General features: G+C 38.0%; 1 protein-coding gene across 2 annotated transcripts in view; it reads right to left on the bottom strand.

The window, feature by feature from the left end:
* Positions 1-17,445, bottom strand: part of ALCAM (activated leukocyte cell adhesion molecule) — a 217,962-nt gene that overhangs the window by 10,656 nt on the left and 189,861 nt on the right. Inside the window, exons 9-14 of one of the 2 annotated variants that reach the window (XM_055568024.1) lie at positions 14,393-14,505; positions 11,664-11,799; positions 11,421-11,558; positions 8,277-8,405; positions 6,382-6,420; positions 5,975-6,092 (exon numbers count right to left, since the gene is read on the bottom strand). In XM_055568024.1, coding sequence (XP_055423999.1) covers positions 5,975-6,092; positions 6,382-6,420; positions 8,277-8,405; positions 11,421-11,558; positions 11,664-11,799; positions 14,393-14,505 — 673 coding nt within the window. The remainder of the gene's footprint in view (positions 1-5,974; positions 6,093-6,381; positions 6,421-8,276; positions 8,406-11,420; positions 11,559-11,663; positions 11,800-14,392; positions 14,506-17,445) is intronic. The other variant, XM_055568025.1, reaches the window with a different exon arrangement.

Raw genomic sequence — 17,445 nt, 5'->3', positions numbered from 1 at the left:
ATGGATGGGGGAGCCTGGTGGGCTGCAGTCCATGGGGTTGCTAAAAGTTGGACACGACTGAGCGACTTCACTTTCACTTTTCACTTTTATGCATTGGAGAAGGAAATGGCAACCCACTCCAGTGTTCTTGCCTGGAGAATCCCAGGGACGGGGGAGCCTGGTGGGCTGCCGTCTATGGGGTCACACAGAGTCGGACACGACTGAAGTGACTTAGCAGCAGCAGCAGTAGCAGCAGCAGCAAACTTACCTCATTAAATTTTGAGGATTTCAGTTAAGTAGTAATACACTAGGAAAGTCACTCAAAATGTGCCATAAATGGTCCTTTAGCCCTGTATTTTCAAGTCATTCAGCGGGGAGTCAATCTTTCCTTATGGGAACATTGATTTTAGAGAGAATATTGATTGAAAATAGAATTCAGTTAAAATTAAATTTCTTGCAAGATCCTCTTCCATATACTAAGAGATACTAATGAGAAGAGTTTTAGAAAGGCTTAATATAACCATATTTCTTAAAGTTTTGAGGTTAAAGACTAGTCTTCTTTAGTCTTTTGCCAATTTAGGACTGTCTGGTTTTTTTTCCCTAAGACAGTAGGAGAATAGTAAAGCATTATATAAGGCAGAACTGACAAAGGATATTTTAGACTTCCATATTGTCCTCATATTGTACAAAAACTTCATGAAAATAGTCATGAGTTCCACAGTTGCAAAAGATAAATCTCTTGGTAAATTTCCAAGATCCATACAACATGTATTTTGAGATTGTAAATGTTTGGTTGGTGCTTACTTTCAGTTTAGTGATAAGAAGTATGGTGGCCAAGGGTCTCTTAAATGTAACCAATCAGGAAATTATGGTTTTAATATACGTCTGAATAAGCTTGTGGCTACATCATGCTGCCTTACATTTTTTCCTTTATCTCTGACTCTTTCAATTTTTCAGTAGTTCTTATACTATAAAAAATGTAGGAGAGAATTTAGAACTCAAAAAGTAACATTTAACTTCCTCCAGATATGAAAACAATGTTCAGAGAATATGATGGAGTGAATGGAGTAAATAATTTTAAAAGTCATTGAATTATCTCTAGGTCTAGGTCTTTATGTTTCCATGTTTCCTATTAAACATGGCTCAGATGGTAAAGAATCTGACTGCAATGTAGGAGACTGGAGTTCGATCCCTGGGTCAGGAAGATCCCTTTGAGAAGGGAATGACTACTCACTCCAGTATTCTTGCCTGGAGAATTCCATGGACAGAGCAGCCTGGTGGGCTACAGTTCGTGGGGTTGCAAAGAGTTGGACATGACTGAATGACTAATATTTTCACTTTTTTCACCTGTTAAACAACTAGATATGAACTGGGTTTAGTCAGTTAATATCTTTTGCCTGGAAATGACAGTTAATACCCTGCATGCATAGGAAATGATGAGTTATCCATTCTCACTATCAAAATATCTCAAAAAAAAAATTTCCAGTGAGCAGTTATATGACTCAAAACAGTAGAGAAAGTACGAGTCCTTATTCTGCAATGAACATACCATATCACAACGTCAAGCACCACTGCTAAGCATTTCCTGCTGCAGTTTTCCGTATTTAAAAATAGATATAAAAATATGTATCTCATATGAATGTAATGGGGAGTTCCTGGTTTTTGAGTAGTCAGTAGGTATGTTGTACTCAAATTCTGCAGCTAAGTCCCTTCAGTCGTGTCCGACTCTGTGTGACCCCATAGATGGCAGCCCACCAGGCTCCCCCGTCCCTGGGATTCTCCAGGCAAGAACGCTGGAGTGGGTTGCCATTTCCTTCTCCAATGCATAAAAGTGAAAAGTGAAAGTGAAGTCGCTCAGTCGTGTCCAACTCTTAGCGACCCCATGGACTGCAGCCCACCAGGCTCCTCCATCCATGGGATTTTCCAGGCAAGACTACTGGAGTGGGGTGCCATTCTAATTGGGCATAAAAGATTGTTTCTCTCATTGCTCTCTCCACTGACATTAAATTGACAATGCAAAGAACTAATTTAATTGTTGCTACAAGTTGTTTGTAATAATGTGTGACTCACTAAGATTTTTGATGGCATCATTTCACAGGAGGGTAAACACAGGGGTATATTTCTTTAGGTATCTGAGAAAAAAGTCTGAACCATATCTTTATTATTAAATTCTCTCATATCCATATAAAATGTTGATGAATTAAGCTAAACATAGAAATGAAACTCATATTGATTTGTAAAGGTGAATTTACCTAGAAGAAAAGGAAGAAAGGGAGTATAGTGGACCCAAAAATAGACTTAAGAACTCTTAACCTGAAAGCTCTTATTATGAATGTGCATTTACTCTGGGCATAAGTATTAACAATAACTCATATAGCAAAAATGCTTGCTTATCTCAGAGGGGAGTAAAAAAGCTAGTCAGGAATGTGAAGCACTTTCTAGGAGAAGGAAATGGCACCCACTCCAGTACTCTTGCCTGGAAAATCCCAAGGATAGAGGAGCCTGGCAGGCTACAGCCCATGTGGTTGCAAAGAGTTGGACACGACTGAGTGAGCACAAATGTGAAGCACTTAGCAAATCTGAAGAGTTCTGCAAAGTCTTAATAAAAACACTTTGATGCTTGAGGTAAAAACTGCAATTTATTTTGATTACCAATAATACTGAATCTAGCAAAGTTGGTGCACTTTTCAATACATAACAGTTATTTAGACAAATGTCCAAGTCAGATGGTAAAATAAGCACTTAATTAAATGAAGTACTTAATTGATGCTTTTGAACTGTGGTGTTGGAGAAGACTCTTGAGAACCCCTTGGACTGCAAGGAGATCCAACCAGTTCATTCTGAAGGAGATCAGCCCTGGTTTTTCTTTGGAGGGAATGATGCTGAAGCTGAAACTCCAGTACTTTGGCCACCTCATGTGAGGAGTTGACTCATTGGAAAAGTCTCTGATGCTGGGAGAGATTGAGGGCAGGAGGAGAAGGGGACGACAGAGGATGAGACGGCTGGATGGCATCACTGACTCGATGGACGTGAGTCTGAGTGAACTCCGGGAGTTGGTGATGGACAGGGAGGCCTGGCGTGCTGTGATTCATGGGGTCGCAAAGAGTTGGACATGACTGAGCGACTGAACTGAACTGACTGACTTCAAAAGAAATGTATGCAGTCTTAGTCCTTAAACTAAAGACACTATGAAGCTAAATGTCCAGCATTTATTTACCCATGATTTTAATTCTGGGTTACCATATGGTAATATACAATGACATAACAACCTCCCTGCCCTCTACACACAATATTTTTTTCCTATTCATAGAAAGACAAATAGGATATGATGAAATATTGGCAATCAGAGTAGGATGATTAAGGACACTGGAGAGTGCCATGAATTTCACATTCATTTGATCATAATGTACAAGACTGCTGTTTATTTTTCAGTGAAATTTCAGGATACAGAGAAATTTTATTTTTATTGTTTAAGAAGTAAAATTACTTTGAAGTGCCCTAAATAAAAATTACTTTCAGAAATCCTAAATAAATAAAACCAAAATACTTTAGAGGCCAAGTTGTTAGATTTGTGAGCACCTCATTGTAGATTATAAAGAAAGGATAAGATTTTGATAGTCAGGAAACTTAGACACATAGAAGGAGAATATCTAATAAGATAGATACTGCCTCTGGGAAATTGCATTTCCTTTTTTCTACATGGTACAGACAGTCTTCTAAACTTTCCATAGAAACCATGGGTACAAAGCAACAATGAAGAGTTTGTAGGTAAAATGTTCACTGAGAAAAAAACCCACATTTGTTATCAAGTGATAGTGTGGACTGTTCAAGACTGAGGACTGAAGTGCCAAGACTAGCAGTGGCTATGCCCTAGTGTGAGAGTGGACATGCATATCAACTACAATATACAACAGGAATGTGTTTCTGCCTCTCTGAAGAGAGAAAAAGTAAGGCATAATGAGAGAAAATAAGACTTAGGAATTAAACACAAAGATTCTAAAACACTACTGCCTTAAATAAAATATAATTCTGTCGCTTACAAGTGTATGATCTTAAGCAAGCCTTATAACCATTCTCTGCCTTAGTTTTTTTCCAAAGTGAAATATGTATAATAAGATTATCTACTTCAGAGATGGACTGTGAGAACAAGGCAGAACTCAATCCATGCTCATATTATGTGAGTTTAAAAATTCTAAGTTACTACCTTCCTTTGATGGCAGATCCGTTCAAATATTATTTCACTGAAATTTGTATCTGTAAAGAGTAGAACCATGGATCTGATTCAGTCTGTTTTTTCTTTTGACTTTAAGTTAACTCAACCTGAGTTGTTGATAGGGGTTATATCAAAACATCAAGAAAATACAAAATAAAGTCCAAAGTTGCCACAAGCTACACACAGTCCCTTGTAAAATTCAATTTCCTCATTTATAAGATACAGGGGTTTGAAACTCATGATTGAAACCAAGGGTACGCCACAGAATCACTAATGGAATTTTTATAAAATGCAATGCAAGAACTCCATCTCTGCCCAATTGCATCTGAAACTAGGGTCAGAGCTGGGGCAATGAGGAGTACTACGCATATGTGTATGTTAAGAATCTTCACTGTTAAGGGTGAAAGAAGGAGTAAAAAAGCATGTTTAAAACTCACCATTCAGAAAACTAAGATCATGGCCTCTGGTCCCATCACCCCATGGCAAATAGAAGGGGGAAAAGTGGAAACAGTGACAGATTTTATTTTCTTGGATTCCAAAATCACTGTGGATGGTGAGTGCAACCATGAAATTAAAAGACGCTGGATCCTTGGAAGCAAAGCTATGACAAACCTACACAGCATAGTAAAAAGCAGAGATATCACTTTGCCAACAAAGGTCTGTATAGTCAAAGCCATGGCTTTTCCAATAGTCATGTACAAATGGGAGAGTTGGATCATAAAGAAGGTTGAGTGCTGAAGAACTGATGCTTTTGAACTGTGGTGTTGGAGAAGACTCTTGAGAGTCCCCTGGACTGCAAGGAGATTAAACTGGTCAATCCTAAAGGACATCAACCCTGAACATTCACTGAAAGGACTGATGCTGAAGCTAAAGCTCCAACTGGGCCACCTGATGCAAAGAGCCAACTCACTGGAAAAGAACCTGATGCTTGGAAAGATTAAGGGCAGAAGAAGCACGACAGAGGATGAGATGATTGAATGGCATTGCTGACTCAATGGACCTGAGTTTGAGCAAACTCCAGGAGACAGTGAAGGACAGGGAAGCCTGGCATGCTGTGGTCCATGTGGTCCAGAGAGTTGGACACAATTTGGCGACTGAACAACAACTGTTTATTGGATTTTCATTATAAAACACTATTAGATGATTTGTGAGGTTGACTCTACATTTATTATTGTATCATTGTAATAATCTTTAATCTAAACACCATTTAGTAATTTTTAAAGTAATTTTAATACTTTAATCATTTTTTTTTTTAATTCAACACAACATAATGATGACTTTTCCCCTGAATTAGATCCTCCTATGAAACAAAGTGACCTAACTAGAATCTAAGAGGAGTAGTGACAGCAAGGCAGCTTGACCTCACCAACAATTTCGCTGCTGGCCTGTCACTATAAAGACACCTGATGTCCCCATGGGATATACTAACCACTTTTAATTAATGTCCACAAACCTCCATCAAACAGTTCAGAATGGCTGACTCCTAAGGACTACATGCTTTTTAAAAACCTACCTATGCATTGAGAAAAATAAGATAATTCAATTTGGACTACTGACTGAAAAAAATAAGGGGACACGTGTGAAATCACTCCAAGCCATGCCCCCAGTGTTGGTAATGTAGCCACGGTGAGCTGAAGCAAAACATTATCAGCCTGACTTTGGGCAATATGTCTTTCCTCTTAGAGAAATTTACATGCTCAGCTGAAATAAACATAATGAACACATTGAATTTTCTCCCCGTGAAAGTCAATGAACAATGAAGATCTTTTTTCTTCAACTTACTTTGATTTCTTCATGTATAGCCAATAGACGACACCAGCAACTAGGGCAGCGAGGAGGAGACCAACAACAATTCCCACAATTAGTTTTGCCTGGTCATTAACCTTTTCTTTGTTTTCATCTACAACAAAGAAGAGAAGCCCATGCAATTACAGACAATGCCAGGCATTTCTGAAAAGAAGTCAATCTAGTTATTATTTCTGATTAAAAATGACCAAGGCTCACTACTAAGAGTAACATGCAAACTTGTGCTTCTAAAGGATTAAAATTTTAGCATTCTTACTATCTTGTCTCATTTGCTATTTTAATTCAAATCAAAATGTGGCAGCTAGGAAAATTATTTATGCAATGACACTTCATAAATCTTGAGCAGATAGTCAAGGAAGAAGAGCCGGCAGCATAGTACCTACCACTTATCTCGTCTGCCTCATCGTGTTCTGGAATACTTACTGAAATGAAAAATGTTAATATGAAATTAAAAACAAAATTTGTTGATATATGAAAGTCACCTTTACCATTATAGTATGATGTAATAATACTCAAAGATAAAATATCTATTCTACAGCTGAGGGTAGAAAAACTTACATTTAATAAAGCATGAACTTCCGTACAAAGAAATTCATCTTGTTTTAAAGAAAAGACAGTAGTTAAAACTGCAAAGGTATTGATCTACCATAGAAAACTTCACAACTGACAAGCTATAGTATTAATCTGAAATCCATAACTTTCCCACTATCTACCATCTTTTAATAGGATTTCTTTTTTTAGGAGAAACAAGTTGCAGTGCATGGAATCTACAGTGTAGTGTTTCTCAACTTCAATTTTCCTACCTCGGTGGAGGAGAATTTATTTTCATACTCTAGTGTCAGAAATTTGCCACTTAGAGACATTTTCAAAGTGGTAGGAGTGGTGGGTTAAAACTGGGGACATCTCAGAGGTGAAGGTGCAATATATGTGATGCTTGTAAAAACCCTCCAAATGACTAATAGCACTATGATCTTGGCCCATTTAGAGGATTGTCACTGTGATGGATTATCATTTAATATTAGACTAAATAAATATTTTTCTATGAACATGGGCTTCCATCAGAATTTTCAGTGATGATTGTTAAAAATGCAGATTCCTAGACCCCTCCTCATACCTACTATATTGGAATTTTAGGAGGTGCTCATTGACTTTGAAAATGATGGTATTAAATGTTGATCAAACCACTGCAAGGTCTATAAAGCCACTATTCAATGGGTTAGAATTAAAAAGAGAGACTTGTGTTCAGGAAGAAAGGATAACTTCTCTTTTAGGTAGGACAAATCAATACTCACTGAATTGAATTCAGAGAAGTCAATGCTCCTATTTTAGAGTTAAATTCATTTGGCTCTTTTCTCCTGTCAATCCAAAAGGCTTTTATATTCCAGTCATATTCTGTTAAGGGCCATTATCTTTGGAAAATTATTTTCTCCTAGCTTCAGCTAATTCCTAGTCAGTATATCTCTATCTTGCTAAAATCACATAGAGAATTCCAACTGACTGAAGAATGAAAGTTTGGAGAGTCAGTTGGTATCCTGTCCAGACCTGAGTCTCAGTCTAGGCCAGCCCTGATTTAAGACTAACACAGCAAAATAAAGAATTATAGATTTGAAGATGAGAGATAACTTCAACTTAAATAAAGAAGCAGCTATTGGTATCCATTACCTTGATTTCAGCATTGACAGATTTTTTTCACTTTCTCTGAGATTATCTAATTTGTTTGATTTTTTAACCTATGATTCAAATATGATATTCAAATGCATCAATTTTTGAAACTAGATTTTTGGATTCCTGATATCAGTTTTACTACAAATTTTCTGAGTGACTTTAAGCATATGGCATTCCTTTGCAAAACTAGAATAGGATAAATACCACAAAGAATTGAAATGAAAAATAATAGATTAAAGGGAATTAAAAATTTACTAAAATTAAAACTGTTAGAGAAATGTTTTCAGGTAATCTTTGAATCATCTGAACACAAAACATGGATTAAATAAGAGCAACATAGTCTTTATCCTCTGTTGATCTTGGAAACATTCCTGTACAAGATAAAGTCTCTGATCCATAAAACATGAAATGATTTAACTGTCAAGACAAGGATTGTAAAGAATGGACACCAGGAAAAAAAAAAAAGAACCTTATGATGATGATACCAAATGCAAAATAAATAAATAAAACTTACCATAATGCAGTACAGGAAGATGGAATTGAAGATTTTAAACTAATGAAGAATAACTTCAAATTTTCTTACTTTTTTTAATGCCAGAAAGGAAATACTCACTAGCAGAGACATTCAAGGAGTTTACTGTTCTCTCCAGCTGGTTTTCTGCTGTGCAAGTTAATGTAACATTCTCTTCAGGGGAAATGATAATTTTACTATAATACCTGCCATTGATATATGGAGATTCCTCTGTCTGGAAAAAGAAAAGGAAAATGGCTTTAGAAATGGAAATGAATTAAAAACATAGGAAAGAGTAACACTGAATGAACCAAGATAGGTGCAGTACTCTGTGGCATTATCTGGCATGCAAGGGTATATGTAAGTTCATAGATGAGACCATTTCAGGTTTATAACTACATCAAAGAGGAAAAAGAATAGTGAATCCATACTTGGATTTCTCTTTATGTTTCTATTATTAATTTTAGTAATTAAACTAAGCTCTTCTTTTTCAATAGATGCTCGTTAGTTTATATTTTGACATGATAGTGCCTATCTCAAAATAATTAGAGATTAACTCATCACCAGTTTTCTTCTAATAAACTTATGAGTTTAATTCTATTTGTAAACTACATCCTCAGTTAGTAGAGCATGAACCTCTTAATCCCAGGGTGATAAATTCGTTCCCTAAGTTGGGTGGTTGCTCTCCTATGCTTAGGGCTTCCCTGGTGGCTCGGCAGTAAAGAATCTGCCTGGAATGCCAGAGATGTATGCAGGAGATGTGGGTTCAATCTCTGGATCAGGACGATCCCCTGGAGAAGGAAATGGCAACCCACTCCAGCATTCTTGCCTATATTCTTTCCTGGGCAATCTCAAGGACAGAGGAGCCTGGTGGACTACAGTCTGCAAGAGTTGGACATGACTTGTGGACTAAACAACAAAACTCATTCCCCTCCACTATAACGGTGAATTCTTTTATTTTAAACCATGATACATACATGCATAGGTATGTATGGTTTTCTCATGGGAAAACCAGACTCTCTTTCTCAATTTATTTGAGTTAAATACAGAGGATGGGTTCTTTTTCAGTGACTAGTGATGAGGGTAACCACTGCTATTTAATTTCTTCAAACATAAGAGACCATTCACATTACTCTCTTCTGGATTCTCAGTCCAACTCCACTAAAGCAAGCATATACTTGCATTGTTTTCTGAGACATATTTTACACACCACGTCCTCTAGTCCTCTATTGCTCTATATTTGCTTTCTTCTCAAATGCATTGTAAAGGCCTTGAGGACAGGAGAGAGCTTCATGATTAGAGATATCATGGAGTCCGTGGGATAGGGGTGGGACAGAGGTATCAGCAGTTGTAAAATAATAGATTCACCATGTGATTGAGGAGGGAACAAATAAAAAAATTATGGCTGGATCAGCACAAGCCTAGGACAAGAAAAATAACATATCACCTAGTGGGCCAGAATCAATCCTTCTCCTTGACAATGAAGAATGGATTATTATTTTTATCTTCATAGTAAGTTCACCTGCTATTTTTCCAATTCCCACCAGTATTTTTCATATGACTTTCTCACTGAACTTTTCTCATATGACTTTTTTTTGGTTTTTATTACTTTATCTCTACAAAATGCCTTTGCCTATTTCTAGGTTGACCTCTTAAATCTTTGTACCTTTTTCTTCATTAAACACTTATCTGATACTTATTTTTCTATTTCTTATGTTTGCATTACCCAGAAACAAAAGGTTTTTTTGATATAATTATTATTAAATTGAACTAGAGAGCAAAAAAAAGAATAGAGTAGAATAGAAACAGTAATTTTTGATGCTAAAAAAGAGATCTAAACATTGTTAGCAATTCAGGTCTTTATTCTGAAATCAAGAGCCTCTTTGTCATCCTCAGGCATATTCTCCTGCTTGTGTGTCCCATCACATATAACCAAATCAGGAAGCATTTGCTTGTGTCCACTCCTTTAGGGAAATTCCATACTTGAGTTATGCAAGTAAACATGCATCACCCATAGCTGAAAGAGCCAAAATTCACCAAGTTCTGCAAAACTAGACTACATAAGCTGGAACAGTAGCCCACCTTCCCTAGACAGAGAAAGAGTGGACACTTTAAATTACGATTCTGGTGTATGCATGCCTTCTCAGATTTCAACTGAGTCTAAAGCTGGGAAAGAGGGAACACAGAAGATTCAAATAATCAAATGGCTCATGTGGGTATTCCTGAGGAGTCTTTAAGTGGCTCCACTGAGAAGAGAGACATAAAGACTGTCGTGGAGAGAATAGAATTAACCAGTATGTCAGTAACCCAAGTTGACAGGCAATTTAATGGGATTACATATCTGAACAGTTTGTGATAAGCCGGATTCTCATATTTTTTTTTCAAAGAGAAAATTATTGGTAGTGTTCATACATTCTTAGCCTTTTACTACTGCAAACTAAAATGGTGTGACAAAGGTACAAATATTACTGTTTGGTTTACATACAAGTTTGTTTAGCAGAAATCATCCTAGATACTATATATTTAGCTAGCCTTACTTTGGCCCCAGTACACACAGATCAGACCATATGTTCACAGTGACTATGTTATTCACCATTCCCCAGGGCCCAGTCTCAAGAAGAAATAACCCATAATGTGCATAAAAGTAAGCAAAGTGTAAGTGAGGCCACTTATACTGAGACGTGGAAGTTCAGGATGTAGGTAAATATATACCTTAATGTTTTAATCACCCAAATTTCAGGAATTAGTGACCATGGGGTAATACCTAATTTATATATTTTTAAAATTCATTTTTAATTGGAGGATAATTGCTTTACAATGCTGTGTTGGTTGCTGTGGTACAACAATGTGAATCAGCCTTAAGCATACATATATCCCCCGACTTGAGACTTCCTCCCACCCCCCACCCTATGACACCCCTCTAGGTCATCACAGAGCACCCTATGCTATATAGCAGCTTCCCATGAGATATCTATTTTATACATTGTCATATACATATGTCAATACTACTCTCTTAATTTGTCCAGATACTGACCACAACAAAATAAGTCTTCCATGCTCCATGACCCTAGGATTTTAAATTTCTCTTTGAGCTACGGTCTTCCTTTGGGAAAATTAAGAAGTCAGCAAAAGCTTCCTCTGAGGACATAGTGTGAATTTTGTGTTGATAATGTTAGCTTACAGTTTAGGTACCTAAATAAAACCCCACACTGGACCAAGTACAGCACTCAACAAGAAGACAAATACTTGCTTGGTTTATGACACTTCCACTGCCAGTAATTGTCCACTGTATAGCTGGCTTCGGAAAACCTTCCACATGGCAGATTATTGTTTTAGACAGTCCACTAGGATCAGTTTTCTTTGTCATTTTGATTTGAGGTTTTCCTAAAAATATTACAATTAAAATAAGATGTTGAACTGAGATCATAAAAGAAACAGATATTAAATTCTCAAAGAAAATTTTGAATTGGTGCTCACGTATTTTATTACCTTCTACAATTAGAGTCAACGACTCTCTTTTCTTTAATCCTTCAACCTCTTGCAGAGCTGTTTCACAGACATAGTTTCCAGCATCCTGATAATGAAGACTAGAAAATGATGGGCTAGATCGAAGCTTGATGTTATCCTGATTAAATAAAAAGTTAATTACGTCACATGGCACAATTATAGCTCTCCATGTATTTATTATATAATAATAAAGACCGAAATTATTCTTCTGGGTCTAATGAAAATTTCTTTTCTTAACTTCAAATGCTTTCACAAATAGACTTCCTTTTTCCTCTGTACTTTTAGAGTTAGACAAATCAGAGTTTTATTTCAGACTCTTCCATTTACTGAATTTATATTTGGAACAAGTTCATAAACTTCTGAGATTCAGCTTCCTTACTTGTAAATAGGGTAGTAATCTTACCATATTAAAGACAGTTATCAAGACATGGAATCTATTACAGAACAATTAAGACAAAAATGTTTTTTAAAGAAAACTTTTAAATGGCTTACTATGCAAAAATTTCTATGAACAAATAAAATGCAACATTTAACTTTGAAAATAATTTTATATATAGAAAATAATACTATTTACCAGGAATTGAAATGCTCCTAAGGCAACTAAACACAATCTTAAGATTATATGGTCTTTGTACACTATAATTTTTTTTCCATTTCCATCAACTAACCAACAGGCAGGCAATATTGATCAGCACTACTGATATGAGTTATTTAATCAACAACAGTAACTGCAGCTTATGTGGAAACTGGTTTAACCAAGTAAACTTAGCTTCTCTAGTTCTGAGTAAAACACACCCTGAGTGTTCATATACCAAAAACCTATCAAGCCCTTTGACCATTAACTACCACAAACACATCATGTTAAGTATTCAGTCTATGGAGTGACATTTTAACTATCTGAGCAAATGAAATGTTGTGATGAGGCTGTGTGTAAGAGAAAATGAAATAATAAACTGAGTTTTAAGAGTTAAGATAACAAGTAACAGAGGATCTGGCATGAAAAGAGATCAAAAACCAATAGAAAATAATTTACATTTTCATCTAAAAGAAACTGGAGCAATATACTTCCCACAACTTTTTACAAAGATAATTCTTGTCAACCCCTATTTTAAGTGGTTTGATGTGTTTTTGTCAACTCAATACTGCTTAAGTGCTTCTGCTACATGTCACATTACAGGAATAAACAGACTGGGTATATACTAGTTAAGGATTTGAGTGGAGGGAACATAGTAACAACCTTTCCCTTTGTTGATAAAGAAAGAAAGTGAATGTGAAGTTGCTCAGTCATGTCCAACTCTTTGCGACCCCATGGACTATATATAGCCTACCAGGCTCCTCTGTCCATGGGATTTTCCAGGCAAGAGTACTGGAGTGGGTTGCCATTGCCTTGACACAGGGATTGAACCTAGGTCTCCCACATTGTAGGCAGACACTTCACCATCTGAGCCACCAGGGAAGTCCTGCTGATAACCTTATCTATGTTGATAACCTTAGTTAATAACCTTATCTCAAATCACCAATTTCCAATCCTACTGATCTCACTCTAAAAAGATAACAGCAATGCTTGCGTCCCTAGATAATGACCTACATTTCAGATGATAACAAGAACATAAGTGCTCAGGACAGCATATTAAAAAGCAGAGACATTACTTTGCTGACAAAGGTTCATCTAGTCAAAGCTAGTAGTCGTGTATGGATGTGAGAGTTGGACCATAAAGAAAGCTGAGCACCGAAGAATTGACGCTTTTGAACTGTAGTGTTGGAGAAGACTCTTGAGGGTCCCTTGGACTACATGGAGATCCAACCAGTCAATTGTAAATGAAATCAGTCCTGAATATTCATTGGAAGGACTGATTCTGAAGCTCAAGCTCCAATACTTTGGCCACTTGATGTGAAGAACTGGCTCATTTGAAAAGACCCTGATGCTGGGAAAGACTAAAGAGGGGAGAAGAAGGGGACAACAGAGGATGAGATGGTTGGATGGCATCACCGACTCAACGGTCATGAGTTTGGGTAAACTCAGGGAGTTGGTGATGGACAGGGAGGTCCATGGGGTCACAAAGAGTCAGACACAACTGAGCAACAGAACTAAACTGAACTGAAACACTCAGGAAATACAGACTAAGCTCTTAGTATGTTCCAGGTGTTCTACTATGGTGGAACCCACATTCAGACATTTAAGGTCAGTCTCCAGAAAGGCAGAAGGTTATGTAACTATAGTGTTTATGCTTAGGTGTTTACCCATAGGTGTTTATGCTGGGTAAGGCCTGAGCCTGAGCCTCTACTCTGTCACCTATGAGCTCTCTGATTTCTCTCACTTCAAGTTCTTTGAAATAATGTAGGGAACTAACCATTTTCTTGCATATTTCACAGGGTTGTTATAAACACACTGTTAACAACATTATGGGTTAAAACACACTGGAAATTGCTAAAATATATAACTGTATATGCGTGTGTGTCCATATGCATGTGTATAATTATTTAGTAAATACACATAATTAAATTAATGCCCCAAACTAAGTTTCAGAGCAACAATTATGGATGCCATAGTGATGTTGAGTACCTCTAAATTTTATTGTAGTAATCTTTATTATTATATATAAAAAAAGAGAGCATGAGTTTTTGTGTATAAACATATTACACACGAATATACAAGAGAAGCCTAAAAGGAGTCAGTCCAAAAGTGGAACATTACCAAGAATATTACTTACTTTCATCCACACCACAGTTGCATTCCTACTGGCAGATATTGTGCATGACACAGGCAGAGCATCGCCAATCTGCTTAGTCACCTCCCCACTTGGGTTTAAGGACAAATCCAAATCTGTGAAGCAGAAAAATATGCTTGAAATACAACTCCAGAAAGTAAGACAGTCAAAATATTTTTGGAGAAAAAAAATAGATGAAAGAAAGAAAAACTCCTGCTAACTCTACTTGAAATTCAGAAGTGATTTATGTGACTGAAATAACTCAAGTGTAGCATAATCACTCTAGTTTTTCAAGCCAGCTTTGAGACCAGTTTGGACAAGTGCAAATGGTCAATTTAATTGATTATGCGTTTATATGCAGTTAACATGATTGATGTTTTGAATGCATGTAAGTATTCATCTGGGGTCTATCACCTTCAGAAAAAAATTCTTAAATCACTTCTGGAAGAAAATAAAGATGATGACTAAGTAAATATTATGAAAAGAATTGATAAGACATACCATGGGAAATCAAGTATATTTAGACGGCAGGTGATAAACTAAATTATCATAAGGTGTTTACATGTTTCTTCAGAGAGAACTGACGACAGTAGCTAGATATTTAAAAAAAAATGCTATCCCATTTCTCATGCAGTTGAAAAAAGATTCTACAGAACAAGTCAAAACATAAGAATAATAAATGTTTTTCTTGAGTCACTGCTGTCAGGGTCCTTACCCTTGCTGGGAGTCACAGTCTACCTTACCTCCCTAGGATGCCCTCCAACACTGCTGATCTCTGGACCTGCTTTGGACAAGGCAACTCAGATTCAACTCAGATTCTGGTCCTAGTCCTGTGTGTTCTTGCCTCCAATGTCCACAGCTATCAGAATTAGTGCGTTTTCTTTTGTGGAAGCTCTCAATGACCTTTTATATATTCCATAGACACAGAGTCTGCCTAGTTGATTGTGTGGATTTAATCTGTAGCTTGCACAGCTGGTGGGAAGGTTTTGGGTCTTCCTTAGCCACACTGCCCATGTGTTTCAATCGTGGTTTTATTTCCACCTCTACACGTGGGTCATCCACTGAGGTTTGTTCTTGAGGCTGCCCTGGAGGACTTGAATTTGTCCCTGTGAAGGCCAGGTGGAGGTGGTGCAGCTGCTTGGGTCGCAGGGGTTCTGGCAGCAACAGGTACCCAGGGGAGTTGGCAGCTAGGGCAGCAGGGAATATAGTGTTCTAGAAGGGTATGGAAACCAGTATTGGCCAATATGCTCCAGTATTCTTGCCTGGAGAATCCCCCTCCCTGACAGAGAAGCCTGGCAGGTCACAGTCTACAGGGTCACAAAGACTCGGACAGGACCGAAGTGACCCTGTGCGCATAGACAAAAGACTTTTTTGGCCTGTGGCAGCTCTGCCCCAGTGAGAGTTGAGTGTGAAGGTGGCGCAGCTGTTTGCCTTGCGGGGACTCTGGCAGTGCCAAGTGTGCAGGGACACAGACTGCCTCCGCTGCAGGAGTTATGGCCCTATCAGGGTCTTTTTTCGAGCCTCTTGTAGCTGGCGATCAGAAGGTCTCTTTGGCCAGTCTTTCTCCATAGCTCCACCCATTCAGGCATTTAGTGGGTTCCCTTGCCTGGGGTCCTTCTGTGTTGTTCAGCACATAGAGGGGCCCCCTGGCTGGGGTCCTACTCTAGTTCTGCACTGGGGTGGGGTCCTACTTTGTAGTTCAGTGCGTCAGGTGTTTGAAGGGCCAGCGTCTGTATTGTTCAGCTGCTGATGCTGCCAAGTGGGGAGAGAGGCTATGGTGATGGCTCCACCCTCTACGTGTGACTCAGCATTACTGCCTTGCTTCCATGGCTGCCTGGCTTTCCTCCACTGGCATTTCCCACCACGATCTCCTCCCTCACATCCCCTCAATCTGTCTCTCTGCAGTCAACAGCATCCCTTGCTCTGGGATTGCTCCACAATCTCTAAACCCCAGCTCCCAGCCGCTGCACCTTTCAGGGGACCAGCATTCCTGTCTGGGGTGTGTATGGCTGCAGCAAGGACTGTCTGATTCTCATTCCATTTAGACTGCCACAGATCAGCTGTTTCACTCTCAGCCTTAAATGCTTCTCCTCTGACTCAGATAACTGCCTTGATGTAGGGATCGGACCATTGCTTCAGTTCCCCTCCCCAAGAGGCAAGTCCAATAACACTCCTGTTTTTTCCCCTAGTTCCTTCATCCTACTGAGCTTGATGTGGTTTTATATAATCTTTTCCACTGATCAGGTACTCCTGTCTGCTCTCAGCTGGTGTTCTGCATGCACTTCTGTGTCTGAAGGTGTATTCCTGATATATCCGTGGAGAGAGATGTGTTCCACATCCACCTACTCCCCACCATCTTGTTCTCTCCAGTTGAAATTTTCAATAAGATTTATTGTTAGGTATACTGTCAGCAGATACCATTTTTTAAAAACACAGCATAAACACATCTAAGGAAGTATAATCTTTCAGATGGAAAGTAATTTCTATAAAAAACTACTGTCATAGTATGATTTGTATGAGGAAAATCCAGTTCAATAGAACCTTTATTGTACAGCTACTAGGTTCCAAGCACTGACAGGAGATACTGAGATGAATAATGAGCTTACAATTTACAATTTGAGGTAGAGGTAATATGCACTCAACTATGTGATGACACTACATAGCAGCATGAAATCAGTACCTAGTGGTAAATGTGTTATAGATTAGGAGCTCAAGAAATATTTGCTGAAAAACTAGAGTAAAGGCTACAGACAGAGGTACAAGCAAAGACTTACAGGAAAGTGGAGAACAGAACCAAACTGGGTTACAAGGCAGTAATAAAGGTTTTGTATGGGAGGTGATATCTGTCTGTGGCCCCTGATGGTTGAGAAGGGCTTTGATAAGTGGAGATGTTGATAAAACTTCTGCCACATAAGCAAAGGCAAAGAGGTGAGAGAGGGTGGTGGATTTCACAATGGCAAGTAAAATGGTATCAGTGGTTAAAACACATGGAAGATAAACCTATACAAGTAATTAAGGCTAGCCTATGAGGGACTATGCTTGCCATACTAAGTGAA

The sequence above is a fragment of the Bubalus kerabau genome, chromosome 2 (assembly GCF_029407905.1).
Source record: "Bubalus kerabau isolate K-KA32 ecotype Philippines breed swamp buffalo chromosome 2, PCC_UOA_SB_1v2, whole genome shotgun sequence".
Taxonomy (NCBI): Eukaryota; Metazoa; Chordata; class Mammalia; order Artiodactyla; family Bovidae; genus Bubalus; species Bubalus kerabau.
This window is presented reverse-complemented; position numbering and strand designations above follow the sequence as displayed.